Source organism: Balaenoptera physalus (assembly GCF_965194825.1).
Source record: "Balaenoptera physalus genome assembly, chromosome: 16".
Lineage (NCBI taxonomy): Eukaryota > Metazoa > Chordata > Mammalia > Artiodactyla > Balaenopteridae > Balaenoptera > Balaenoptera physalus.
In genome coordinates this window covers 17,846,053-17,859,950 of record NC_138898.1, presented here as the reverse complement: position 1 = coordinate 17,859,950, position 13,898 = coordinate 17,846,053, and the positions used below count along the sequence as shown (strand labels likewise).

Here is a 13,898-nt window from a genome sequence, read left to right as displayed (position 1 = left end):
TAAATGCAGGAAATATAAGTACTTAAAGATGTGAATGCAGAGTCAACCCTAACCATATTTAAAATGCAAATGCAAATTACAGCAGTGATGAACTAGTTCCTCTTATCTTTCTTTTTCTTCCTGAGACCCTCCCTTCTGATAGAAGTGTAACTAAATCTAATCCCTTGGGAAGGTAATTTAGCCATTTGTATTAAGAGCTATTAAACCCACATCGGTTTTAATTCAGTATTTCAATTTCTGGAACTTAATCCTAAAGTCATAATCCAAGCCAAGAAATTAAACTTTATTCTGTAACATGTTTATTGAAGCGTTATTTTATAAAAACATGGAAGCACCAAATATATCCAACCACAGGGGAATCTTTAATTAAATTACGTCCATCCACTTGACAGAACATTATAATGAAAGCAATGTAGCAACATGGAAGATGCTTATGGTTTAAGGATAAGTGGAAACATTAAGCTACAAAAAACACAGTGGGTCTGTATCTATGTAAAATATGGATGCAGACCAGAACTGCATGTGTATTCTGAAAAAATGTAAATTGTAGAAAAGGGGTCTGAGATAATTCTGCTCTGATGCTGTCTGGTGGGGGAGGGCACCCTACTGGTGATGGCAGGTGACATCCTGGACTGCTATGGCTCTGTAACAGTCATTCACTTATTTGTTTGTTCATTCATTCATCAGACGTTTCATGAGAACCTGTGCTGTGCCCTGCACTGCCAAAAGGAATACTCCTGAAAATCAATCACATTTTTACAGACCAATTTGTAAGGGGAAAATGTACTATTTAAGGCAACTGTGTGCTAGATAAATTATTTGGTGAATCACTCAGCATTCCCTCTGGTCTAGTCTAACTGATGTATTTTTTTATACTTTAGGAAGTTCATGGATTAGGTTTTCTTCATGAGATTACAGCAGTGACACACAAGGGACTGCAATGTCCTCGTTGCTCCAAAGTCACATGGTGACGGTTGGCTCTGCCCTTTTTCACTCCCAGGAATATTAGGAATGGAAAAAAACCACCACCACCACCTTCCTTCCTTTCCCCTTTCTAGGACAGATACCTGAAATTTTGGTGGCGATCCTGGTGGTAACAGGGGGCCCAAAGCCCTTTGCTGTGCTGGCCTTGATGGTGAAGGAGTAGGTGGTCCCGGGGTACAGACCCACAAAGAGGTGGTGGGTTTCATTCCGAAGCTTGAACACTTTGCCCCTCTGGCTGGAGAGGTCGGCGCTCGGGTCCAATGAGCCCACGGCCTTGTAATTGATCTGTACAAGGAGCCAGCAAACAAACATATCAGTGCCTCACCCCAGAAGCTGGGCGGAGTCCATATGGAGGAACATCAGGGGAGGAAAGCACAAGGCGTGTGAGCTTGGCCAGCACTTCTGCCGTTCGCATCTACCTTACAGATGATCCCAGCCTCCCAATACTCCATGGCTGATACTCTGGAGCATTGCTATCCAATAGAAATAAAATTTAAGCCACATACGTAATTTTCAATTCTCTAACAGTCACATTAAAGGAAAAAAAAGTAAGAACATAAAGTAAAATTAATTTTAGTAATACATTTTGTTAAACCCAGTAGATGTAAAATGTTATCATTTCAACCTGCAATCAACATAAAAAATTAATGAAATATTTTATATTCTTTTATTCATATTAGGTCTTAGAAATCAAGTATCTATTTTACCACATGGTGCATCTCCATTTGGACTAGCCACATTTCAAAAGCTCAGGGATCCCCGTGTGGCTACTGGCCATCACATTGGACAATGTGGCCACAGAGCAGTGTCCAAGTGTAGCATCCTGATAAGAATTATCTGGAAGCCTAGTTAAAAATGCAGCTCATGCATCCCCCTACTCCACGTGGTGCTCTCTGGTGCTTTCTTGTGCATTATCTAGTTTGTCTTCCCTAAAACCTTGCGGACGTCAGAATATTTATTCTCATTTTAATGTTGGAGAAACTGAGGCTCAACCGGCAACAATTTGTATTAAACCAGCGCTTTTCGAAATATCTGTGGTGAAGACCCAGTTCTGTTTCCCAGTCCACTGCAGACCCATAATGATCCAAAGACCACATCACACGTGACTCATCATGTGAGTCTGGCAATAACCACACTGTTCTACATTACGTGCAAGGAGACGTGTCCACTGACCACACATATGGGTGTCACAGCAATGTCAAGGCCCTAAAAAGTTTCTAGATGCTCACTCTCAACTTCTGCACTTATCCTGCTGTGAATGTAACAAAACAGCTGGCATCCCTGGCACTGGCCCCCAAGGATCACACTCTGAGAACCACATTTCTAAATTACACAGTTGTTAAAGAGGCAAACTCAGGGTTTTTTTGTTTATCTAGTTTGTTCTATTAAAAGTGTTTTATTAGAGTATAATACATATACAGAAAATTATACAGCTCAGTGAACTTTTACTAACTGGAAAGGACCATCTAACCATACCCAATCAAGAGACACAACATTACCAGACCCGAGATTTTCCCCTTACGTCCCCTTCCAATCCTTTCCCTCCTCCCCCCAGCACGGATACCCTCTACCCTGATTTCTAACAGCGTAGACTAGCTCTGCCTGGCTTTGAACTTTATATAAATGGAATCATAGAGAGTGTACTCTTTAGTGTCGGCTTCTTTCTCTCAACGTCCTGTGTGAGATTCATGCGGCTGTCACATGCAGCCATAGATCAGGCATTGTCAAGGTTATTCGGTGTCCTATCACTGACCCAAGACTAAACCCAGATCTGTTGGGTTTCATTCATTCATTCACTCATTTGCTCCTCCACAACCATTCCCCGCATACTCCTGTACTATTCCAGGACCTGCACTGTGTGCTCCCATGCCCTAGCAAATGAATGCAATGAACACAAGCTAGGCCCTGTCCTCAAGGTCTTCTGTTCCAGAACGAGGTAAGTCAACTACACAGCCACTTCACATCACTTTGTCTTTTGTCAGGAATGTCCCATGCTTGTCAGGAAGGCCAAACCCAGGCAGAAAAGGTAATATACCAACTTTACTTCAAAAATAAGCAGTTGGCTGTTCCTGGCTAGGGCACCAAATGTTCTGGAGAAAGCAGTAACTTCTCTCTCCCCTATGAAGCAGGAGCAGTGCAGTGTAGCAATTGATGCCACATGTCGAGGACAGAGGCCAGACTTTGTCTGAAGCGCGGTGAGCCCGGGAGGAGAAATGCACAGAACTGAAGGAACTGGCCATTGTGCTAGCAGAGCTGGCAGGGGCACCCATCTAGCAGATCCCTGGGGGGGGCCTGGTCACAGTGTTCCCTCTGGTCACCCCGCCTACTCCAGCCCTTCTCAAAGGCAAGCACTGCAAACATCTGCCTCTCTTTGTTTGAGGGCTTTTTCCCTGGGTACTCACAGAAAGTGCTGGTTAATTCACATCCCTGGAGACTGGATTAATGCGAGTTGATAAATACATTCCACGGCTCCTCTTGTGATACCCCTGCAGCATCCCTGGGATTTCCCCGAGGGATGCCACTCCACGTGCCTCCATAGGTAGTTGACTGGAAAACACACCCATCGTTGGCTACCTTCTTTCCCTTCCCCACTCCCTAGTACTTCCCACACTTAACAATCTGCTCGTGCTCAAATCCTTGTCTCAGGCTCTGCTTCTGAGAAATGCCAAACTAAGACGAAGTGCTCAGGGAGGCATCTCAGGGGAGAACTGAACTAATACCTGGGGGTGATACAGAGTCAGAGCAGAGGAAGGGGCACTCTAGATTCTAGGCAGAGGGAACTAACCAGGCAAAGACCTCGGGTGGGAAAAGGCTTGGGAGAACCAAGAAAAGTCCAGTGTTGACTAGATAGTGGTGAGCAAACAGGAGAGCTGTGTGCAGCTGGATTCCAGTTCTCCCCAGTGGCAGAAGAAGGCAGATGTTCGGAGAGCTCTGCCTGTGTCTGCTAACCCAGGCCACCAGGGGAGAAGACGTGCTGGAGCATCCTTTTGAAATTCTGCCCCCGTCCCCTGCCTGGGCTGATGGCAACTACATTGATATACAGACAATGGGTGGTAAAATTCATGCCTTATTTACTAGCCAATTCCTTTTCTGTGCTCCAAATTCAATCCAAAAGCGACTCAATTTCCACCTAGCTGTCAATATAATATACTGTGCTCCCCTGCTCTCCTAACCTTTCCCGCTATTACAGGATCCTCACTTACTTGTAATGAAACACTATGAATAAATCAATGTATGTTAATATAGCGTGTCTTCAATTTTTTATGAAGGGCTTCACCAAATCTAATTCCCACTGCTCTGTCAGAAACAGTCTTTGAAAAATTTAACCTGCAAGTTTTACGAAGTTAGTGTGGGATCGGGCTGGGGAGGGAAAGAAGGAAGGTGAGAAAAATTGAATGGGATGGAGCCGGGACCGTAAAGTGCATCCTGCAATGTGACTCTTCATTTGGAAGTGGAGAGAGAGGAAGATCTGTTAGAATAGCAAACATAAAATAAGGAGGTAGTAGGGGAAAGAGTGCTGAGCTGCATATCAGCCCTGGGCTCCAGGGATGGGGCTCTGGCTGCAATGAAGTGCTCAGGGCCACCCCAGTCTCTCCTGGTCGCTCTCAGTGGGGTCCCCAGCCACAAGCCAGAGTGAGCACTTCATAACAAGAATCCAATCACCCCTCAGAATCAAAAGAGCAATGGTTTCCCATAGCTTTCGGGATTAGGACCACATTCTTACCCTGTGGTTCTCCATCACCGCACTGCATGAGCTGGCCTCTCCTGCCCTTCTATCTTTTTTAAAAAAATTATTTATTATTTACTTATTTTGGCTGCGCCAGGTCTTAATTGTGGCATGCGGACTCTTAGTTGCAGTATGCATGTGGAATCTAGTTCCCTGACCAGGGACGGAACCCAGGCCCCCTGCATTGGGAGTGTGGAGGCTTATCCACTGGACCACCAGGGAAGTCCCCTCCTGCCCTTCTATCTTGCATCCCAGGCCTTATTTCAGTGTCTGAAAAGATCCATGGTCCCTTTCGCCACAGAGCTTTTGCACCAGCTATTCTGCCAGCTCAGACACTTTTTTCCTTCCCTTCACCTTGTTAATGACTCCTTATCCTCAGATCGCAAGTAAAATGACACTTTTCATGAGCACCTTCCCTGACTTCCAGGTCCTCCCATTTTATGTTCCCAGAGTTACACGGCTCTCCTTTGAACCACTACTTTTATACTGAACCATGAAATTATTTCATTGATGAGTCCCTTTTCCATCAGCCCAGGAGCTGAAAAAGTAAAGCCTGAAAGCCAGATCTGGCTCATCGTCTGTTTTCATAAACAAAATCTGACCAGAACACAGCCACACCATTATATCTGTACTGTCTGTGACAGCTGCTGACACGCTACAAAGGCAGAATTAGGGAGCTGTAACTCCACAGCCCACAGAGTCTAACATATTTACTCTCTGGCCCTGTATAGAAAGAGTCTGCTGAGCCCTGGACTAGACTTTAAGCTCTAAGAGAGCAAAGATCTTATGTGGTTTTTGCTCCGCATTTTTCCCCTTGGATAAATGAATGAATGATCAAACCAGGTTATGTGGCTTGAGCAATTTGCTTAACCTCCCAGAGTCTTGGGCTCTTGAAGGGTAAAATACTCCTTTTAATTCCAGTTTCTGTTTTGATTTATATTGCAGAATGACCTGCAGCTTCTTTACTCCTGGAAGGCAGCCCCTTTGTTCAGAAGTAAGGCCCCAGGGGGGAGTCCATGAGTGACCTTAGCCTGTGCATCAAGGCTCCAGCTGCCATGGACCAGGGAACATCTTGGGAAGAACAGGCAGCCCTTCCACCGTGGGCTGACGAGGAGGGGGCAAGACAGGCGGGGAGAACAGAAAACAATTTCCCTCAAAGAGCCCATCAGGAAGGGCTTACTTGCATATTGAACGTGCTTAGATTGAGCCAGGCTCTGCTCCAGGCACTGGGCCAGGTACAGGGTTAGACCACAGAGGTTCCACGTTCAAAGAGAGCAGGTGACAAGTTTCTGGGCCTGAGGATGAGATGGATGGTGGATGGTGGTTAAGGGAAGATAGGAGATAAAGTAGAGCTGAGGGAAGTGGCCAGGACTCAGAAGCAGGTTGTCAGAAGATGCAGTCATGAAAAAAAACACCATTTTGGAGCACTTACTCTGTGCCAGGCACTGTGAAGAGGGACTCACATAAAAATCATCTCATTTAATCCTTAAAAAAAAAAAATGGTGTGGAGTCTTTATGGTTATTCCCATTCCTCAGCTGAGGAAACTGAGGCCGAGAGAGGTGACATGGTCAAAGTGCGAGCCAGGGTGAGGACAGCTCTGTGTGCTTGCTGGAAGGACAGATGGTGAGCCACCATTCGTGAAGTGTTCTCTGATGCCTCCGTTTCACCACAGTGGGTACCACGATGCAGCAAGAACCTGGGTAAGTCTATTTGGAAACACAGGGATGCCCTGGAAGGACCTGATTGCTATTCAAAGAGCTCATGCCCTAACAGATGACCCCATATTGAGGAAACCCACAATGGCATCAATTGTCAGTGTTGATGGCATAAACTGGGTCAAGACCTGCCCACCTACAGCTTGAAGCTCCAGAAGCGCCCTCTATAGCTTAGCACCCTCTCCTCTTGCTACTATACATGTGGTGTCTTCATCCTAAACCTTTTGGGGGAGGGAGGGTTCAGTACCCTATGTTATCCATTCCATCTACTCCTGACTTTCTCCAAATGGTTTCCCGTCCATTTTCTGGAAGTCTCAAGATAGCAGAGTTTTAACAAGGCTACAGGTAAAATAGATTGACTTGGTCAGTTCAATGGATAAAGGTTAATTTTTTTGAAACTCAGAACAACTGGTTAAAATCTTTTGTCCCTCTTTTTTTTACCTATTGTAAAAGTGTTTACAGGCGTGGTCTTTTCCATCTTCTTGACTTCCAAGGCAAATGTATAAAAGGAGACCAGTTCAAGGTAATCTCCTCTTGTTAGAAGTGTAGTGTTGATGCTTTGGTTCGCTGACAATTTAAAGATAAAATGTGAACATGTTTCCTTCTGAAGAACAGTGTGAATGCACAGATGGCTGCAATGTACATACCAGTGACTTCTTGGCCACGGGGCCCTTGTATTTCCTAGAGAGCTGAGGACTAGAATAACAGCAGAAAAATGATTATGACCAACACACATATTGCTGTTCCTGGGTTTCTAACACTGTTGAGCCAGTGAGGGAGTGCAGGGACTTGCCACTTCTGTGCACAGACAACTACTGCTTTTGCTTCCGTTGTGACTGAATCATTCTCTCCGTCAACAGATGTTCACCAAGAACCAACTCTGTGCTGGACTCTGTTCTGAGCTCTTGAGAAACACTGGTGAAGAAGACCCAGTTCCTGACTTTGGGGACCAGCAGAGGCATTGGTAGATACTGCAGGTAACCAAAGCCTTTGGGAACACAGATCTGGGAGTAACTGCTTCTGCCAGAGAGAGTGAGGAGGGCATCCCAGAGAAGCTGCAAGAGCGTTGGGCTAGGCTGATGGTCCCCAGCCTGGACTCCAAAGCATATGCCCTGAAGACCTTTTAAAAAGTACCAATGCCTGCACCCACTCCACACTAACTGAATCGAACGTTTTGGCTACAAAGACCTGGACATCAGTACATTTTTAAAGTTCTCCAGGAGATTTGATTGGGCAGCCAGGGCTGAGAATGCTGGATCTGAGCCCTAAAGCACAAAGGCGATTAAGCAGAAGAACTATGAAATATGGCACATGCCAAGGAAAAGTATCCTAGAACAGCATGCTGGAAGGAACTGGAAACTCACCATTGGCATATCACAGTGATAGTTGCTGAAGGCAGGATTCACTAATGAATGCTAAAGTTGGTGGGTGAAATGAAGGAGAAATGGAATACCTGCATAACCTTATCTCTCCCCAAATGTAATAAGACCACAAGTTCTTTGATAACCCTCCTCCCAGAAGGTGGAGCCTAATTTCTCTCTCCTTGAGTGTGGGCTGGAGCTAGTGACTTATGATGGAAAAGGGAAAAATGTAGCTTTAAAGCGAAAAGATCTGGCAGACAAGGGCTTAACCAAGGGATCAAGGTCAACGTTGCCAATGGTAAGTCACGTTGAGATCAAGGGCTCCCTGGTATGTGATGAGAAGCACACATTCCATCTGTGGTCTTCTTCCCCAGCACCTCCGTCCATTCACAAGACAATATGAGACTAGCCCAGACGGAGTAATGGACATCACTCTTAAAAAACGTCAGAGTCATAAAGACAAGAAAAGCCCGAGAAACTGTCATAGATTCGAGGAGAATAAGGAGACACGACACCTGAATGGTATGTGGGAACCTAGAAGGAGAAAAAAACACCTAGGGAAAAACTTGGGAAATCTGGAAAAAAAAAAAACTGTTTGGAGTTCAGTCAATAGTAATGCACAGATGTGAAGTCTCAGTTTTTGTTTTTGTTTTGTTTTTAATTAATTAATTTATTTATTTTTGGCTGCATTGGGTCTTCATTGCTGAGCGAGGGCTTTCTCTAGTTGCGGCGAGCGGGGGCTACTCTTCGTTGCAGTGTGCGGACTTCTTATTGTGGTGGCTTCTCCTTGTTGCGGAGCAGGGGCTCTAGGCACGTGGGCTTCAGTAGTTGTGGCATGCAGGCTCAGTAGTTGTGGCTCGCGGGCTCTAGAGCGCAGGCTCAGTAGTTGTGGCGCACGGGCTTAGTTGCTCCACAGCACGTGGGATCCTCCCGGACCAGGGCTTGAACCCATGTCCCCTGCATTGGCAGGCGGATTCCTAACCACTGCGCCACCAGGGACGCCCCTGCGAAGTCTCAGTTTTGATAAACATACCACGGCTAGGGAAGATGTTAACATTCCGGGAAGTTGTGTGAAGGGTACGGAACTCCCTGTACTATTTTTGCAACTTTTTGGGGGGTAAATTTAGAATTATTTCAAAATAAAATGTTTAAGAAACCACAACAAAATGTGGCATGCTGGGTTTTGGTACCTGTGAGGTCTCTGTGGCTGCAGAATAGAATCTACAACAAATATTCAGTGAGCTGTGGACTTGACCCTGTGCTAAGAACTGGAGAGCCTTCAGAAACCTACAGTCCAGTGCAGGAGATGGGCATGACCATAGGAAAGAGCCATAAGGGCACGTGTAGATTACTGCTTTGAAGGAAGGGAAAATGGTTCTTGGGAGCATCTAATAGAGAAGGCTTCTGGGGTCCAGAAGTCTTCACCATAGAGTGTGAAGGTGTTAGCCAGATGAAGGGGGTGGGAGAGGGGATGAGGGGAAGTGATGGGAGTCAGAGAGTGAAGGAAGAGGAGGCCAGAGAGATGCCCTTGGGCAGGATGGCTACCGACCTATGAGTGCTTTTGTGCAAATAAGCAAAAGGCATTTCTCTAGGCAGAGGCTGCTCCCCACTCCCCAATCCCAGTCCCCTGTACTTCAGTGAGCTGAAAGTACCGTTGTGAGAAGGAAAAAATATGCCTTTCTTAATGCCTAGCCATAGCCCTCCTGACAGATACAGGAGGTAGCTTAGTGGGTTTCATCCCCTTGGTGGTATAGTGTACAACCCATGCGACAGTTTGTGACAGTCCTGTGTTGAGGTCAGGTCATGGAAGTCTTTATGTGAATGTTCAAGTGCTTGGATTTTATCTTGAGGGCAGTATAGAGTCATTAAATGGGAGGGATACAGCATCATACCCGTATTTAAGAATAGTGCTACTAAAATTGTGGTCTATAGACAAAACCCCAGGAATCTGCCCAACCCCAGGAATCTGCATTTTAACAAGCTCTCTAGGTGATGCTCATGCATGTTGAATTTGCAGAGGCACCTTCGCTGGCGAGGGTACGGGGTTCTGAACTGACTGGAGGAACAGTCAGGGCCTGGCTCTCATCCAGAGGACAGGTGACAAAGAAGGCCTGGTTCGGACAGGAAGCTGAGGGGATGGAGAGAAGGGGGTGAATCTAAGAGCTGTTGAGTTCTGGCTGGGGAAGGGTAAGGTCCCTAGAGATGTAGGAATGAGGTAGAGCCCACACGTGGCACCGGGCCCAAAGGGGGATGAGTCTTTTCAGGGAACTACTGGGGAAGATCTGTGAATGTCCACCAGCCTGATCCTTCCGACGTTGCTGACATTCAGGAATGAGAAGAGTCGGGGAGGGGAGACCATTGGATGTTAGCCTTGCAGAACCTTATTGAAACCTAGATCCACCACATACCAAGAACTGCGTTACTAGGATACATTTTGTAACCTCACCAGCCAAAGCGCTCTACTAACTATCGGATGGGGCACAAATCTCTGGGTAGGCCCTGCCAGGCTTCTCTGGTTCCTAAGGCTGAGCTCCAAAGTCAGGGGCCCAGACTGTGGGCTGGGCTGGCTGGGCCAGCGTCTGCCTGGGCTATGCTCCTTTCCAGGTGCTGCCAGCACAGGGAATGATGCCTGCAATTTGCTGGGCACAAAAGTCCTGCTGTCGCCCTGCAGGGAGCTTGTTCTAGTCTTGTGTGGACTCCCTTGGTCGCCAGGGATGAAAGATGTTTGCCCAACTTGGCTTTTGCTGATTTCCAATCAATATCCTGTTCTCTGCTTTCAGATGGTTTCCTGGTGGCTCTGGGATCAAACACTAGGAGAAAGCAAGCTCCGAATATAGCTGGTCCAGAGTCATTAGTATTCACCACCCAGCAACTGAAACTGAAAGGTTGGCCAGTAGGTGATAATAACAAGAATTAACATGTATTGAGTGCTTACCATGCACGCCCCACTCTCTTCCCTGAATCACCACCCTGCCCCTCAGATCCCAGGCAGACTTCAGGTGGTGTCTTTCTGTCAATACACGATCCCCCTACTAGCATCTCAGCCCCTCCAAGCCTCACCACTGGGCTACTTCTCCGTCTCCTCCTCTCCCCTTCTCTCCCCAACAGGGGAGGGATATTCTGACAGTTTCACTCTTTCAAACTGCTCTGAATTTCAAAGATGCTGTCAGATTCCCGTAACGGGGCCACCATCAACTCTGATGGCTGTAAGCTTTTTCTTCCTAAACTGTCATAACGCAGCTTAATAATGTGAAGCTTAAACCTCCTTTCAGCTTTTAATCTCGTGCTGGGGTGTCCTGGGTGCTACGATTTTATTATTTTCATAGAAGTCTTTTTGCTTAATAAGTTTGTCTAGTGATATTCCCAATTGCTTTTACTCTGCATTGCAATATTTCTCAGGTTTCTAAGTGTAAGCTGCTTGCCTTCCAACTTCACACTCAGCTGACTGCTGTGCTGCTGAGTTTAACCTGGTTAAGTTGCTAAGTTGCGTGACCAATTCCTCTCCGGTTGGCTTTGGGCATGGAGATGAGAGAGAAGTTGAATAATCCCTTGACCCTGCTCCCTGGAACCCTGCAGCCCCACCAATGGCCTTTCTGGCAGAGACAGCCTGGGGAAATCTTTCAATGAGGGCAAGGCCTGGATGCTATTTATTCATTGCTATAACTGCCAACACCCAGCTTGGCACAGAGTAGAAGTCAATGAGGTTTGCAAATAAATGAGGATTAATAATGAAAATGTAATACACTTAGAATGTGGTACAGCTGGGTTTGAAATGAAGTCATTCTGATGCCAAAGTCCAGCATTTTCCACCCAGAGCTGCCACTTTGCCCTTAGCCCTCTGTGCATGTATGTGACCAGTTGCCAGGGGGACCATTGGCTGTGGGTATCGGCAACCGTCAGGCTCTAAGGCTCTGGGCCTGCCTCCCCACAGAGGAACTTACCAAGCATCCCTGCAGCTGGGTCCATGACTCAATTAAATTATGTATTTAATAATTAACGAGGCCTAAGTTGCTGAAGCTCTTGTCCTCTTGGGTCTGAGTTTCCACATCTGTATAAGTAGAAAGGCCCTTCAGTGCTTTCCCATTTTTGGTGCTTTTTAAAAATGGCCACACATCCTGGATAGCCCTCCCACCAAGGGGTAGAACTTATGTCTCCCTCTTGAGTCTAGGAGAACTTGTGACCGCTCTGACCAACAGAGTGTGGAGGAAATGGTGCTGTGTGGCTTCTGAGACTGGATCATAAAAGGCAATGCAGGGCTTCCCTGGTGGTGCACTGGTTAAGAATCCGCCTGCCAATGCAGGGGACACGGGTTCGAGCCCTGGTCCGGGAAGATCCCACATGCCGCGGAGCAACTAAGCCTGTGTGCCACAACTACTGAGCCTGTGAGCCACAACTACTGAGCCCGTGTGCCACAACTACTGAAGCCCTCGCACATAGAGCCCGTGCTCTGCAACAAGAGCAACCACCGCAACAAGAAGCCTGCGCACTGCAGCCAAGAGTTGCCCCTGCTCGCTGCAACTAGAGAAAGCCCACGGGCAGCAATGAAGACCCAATGCAGCCAAAAATAAATAAATAACAAAAAAACAAACAACCCAATCCAAAAATGGGCAGAAGACCTAAATAGACATTTCTCCAAAGAAGATATACAGATTGCCAACAGACACATGAAAGAATGCTCAACATCATTAATCATTAGAGAAATGCAAATCAAAACTACAATGAGATATCATCTCACACCAGTCAGAATGGCCATCATCAAAAAACCTAGAAACAATAAATGCTGGAGAGGGTGTGGAGAAAAGGGAACACTCTTGCACTGTTGGTGGGAATGTAAATTGATACAGCCACTATGGAGAACAGTATGGAGGTTCCTTAAAAAACTAAAAATAGAACTACCATACGACCCAGCAATCCCACTACTGGGCATATACCCTGAGAAAACCATAATTCAAAAAGAGTCATGTACCAAAATGTTCATTGCAGCTCTATTTACAATAGCCAGGACATGGAAGCAACCTAAGTGTCCATCATCGGATGAATGGATCAAGAAGATGTGGCACATATATACAATGGAATATTACTCAGCCATAAAAAGAAATGAAATTGAGTTATTTGTAGTGAGGTGGATGGAGTTAGAGTCTGTTATACAGAGTGAAGTAAGTCAGAAAGAGAAAAACAAATACAGTATGCTAACACATACATATTGAATCTAAGGAAAAAAAAAAAAAGGTCATGAAGAACCTAGGGGCAAGACGAGAATAAAGACACAGACCTCCTAGAGAATGGACTTGAGGATATGGGGAGGGGGAGGGGTAAGATGTGACAGGGTGAGAGAGTGGCATGGACATATATACACTACCAAATGTAAAATAGATAGCTAGTGGGAAGCAGCCACATAGCACAGGGAGATCAGCTCAGTGCTTTGTGACCACCTAGAGGGGTGGGATAGGGAGGGTGGGAGGGAGGGAGATGCAAGAGGGAAGAGATATGGGGATATATGTATATGTATAACTGATTCACTTTGTTATAAAGCAGAAACTAACACACCATTGTAAAGCAATTATACTCCAATAAAGATGTTTAAAAAATAAATAAAGAAATAAAGAAATAAAATAAAGAAATTTATAAAAAAAAAAAAGGCTATGCAGCTTCTGACCTGTTCACAGGGGTTGCTCAAGTCTACAGCATGTAAACTGTTGTGTAAGAAGTTTAAGCCTGTGGGATGGCCATGCTGTGAGGAAGCACAGGGCACATGAAGAGGCCCAGCTGAATCAAGTCTTTGAGTCCTACTGTCCAGGCGCCAGACTGAAGTGTGCAAGCCTCCAGATGATTCCTGTTCTCAGCTGACTAGTCACTCCCGGCCATTTGAGTCTTCTTGGCTGAGCCCCTAGATGTCATGGGGCTGAAACAAGCCAGGCTTTTTCAAATTCCTGACCCACAGAACCTGTGAGCATTATAAGGTTGTTGTTTGATGCCACTAAATTTGGGGGTGGTTTGTCACACAGCAATAGTAAGTAGAACATCATTTGTCCATTAGACTTGAGAGTTTCTTGAAAGCATGGACACCATTTTATTCACTTTTGTAGCCCCAAAAGGAAACACAGTAGATG

At 45.9% G+C, this 13,898-nt stretch overlaps 1 protein-coding gene and 1 long non-coding RNA gene across 16 annotated transcripts in view; one reads left to right on the top strand and one right to left on the bottom strand.

Moving 5' to 3' along the window:
• PTPRT (protein tyrosine phosphatase receptor type T) overlaps nucleotides 1-13,898 on the bottom strand; it is a 1,093,164-nt gene that overhangs the window by 286,058 nt on the left and 793,208 nt on the right. For all 15 annotated transcript variants that reach the window (XM_082430071.1, XM_082430082.1, XM_082430079.1 and 12 more), the window contains exon 10: nucleotides 1,068-1,269. In XM_082430071.1, the coding sequence (XP_082286197.1) occupies nucleotides 1,068-1,269 (202 nt within the window). The remainder of the gene's footprint in view (nucleotides 1-1,067; nucleotides 1,270-13,898) is intronic.
• Nucleotides 1-13,898, top strand: part of LOC309645405 — a 925,297-nt gene that overhangs the window by 751,267 nt on the left and 160,132 nt on the right. The window lies entirely within an intron of this gene.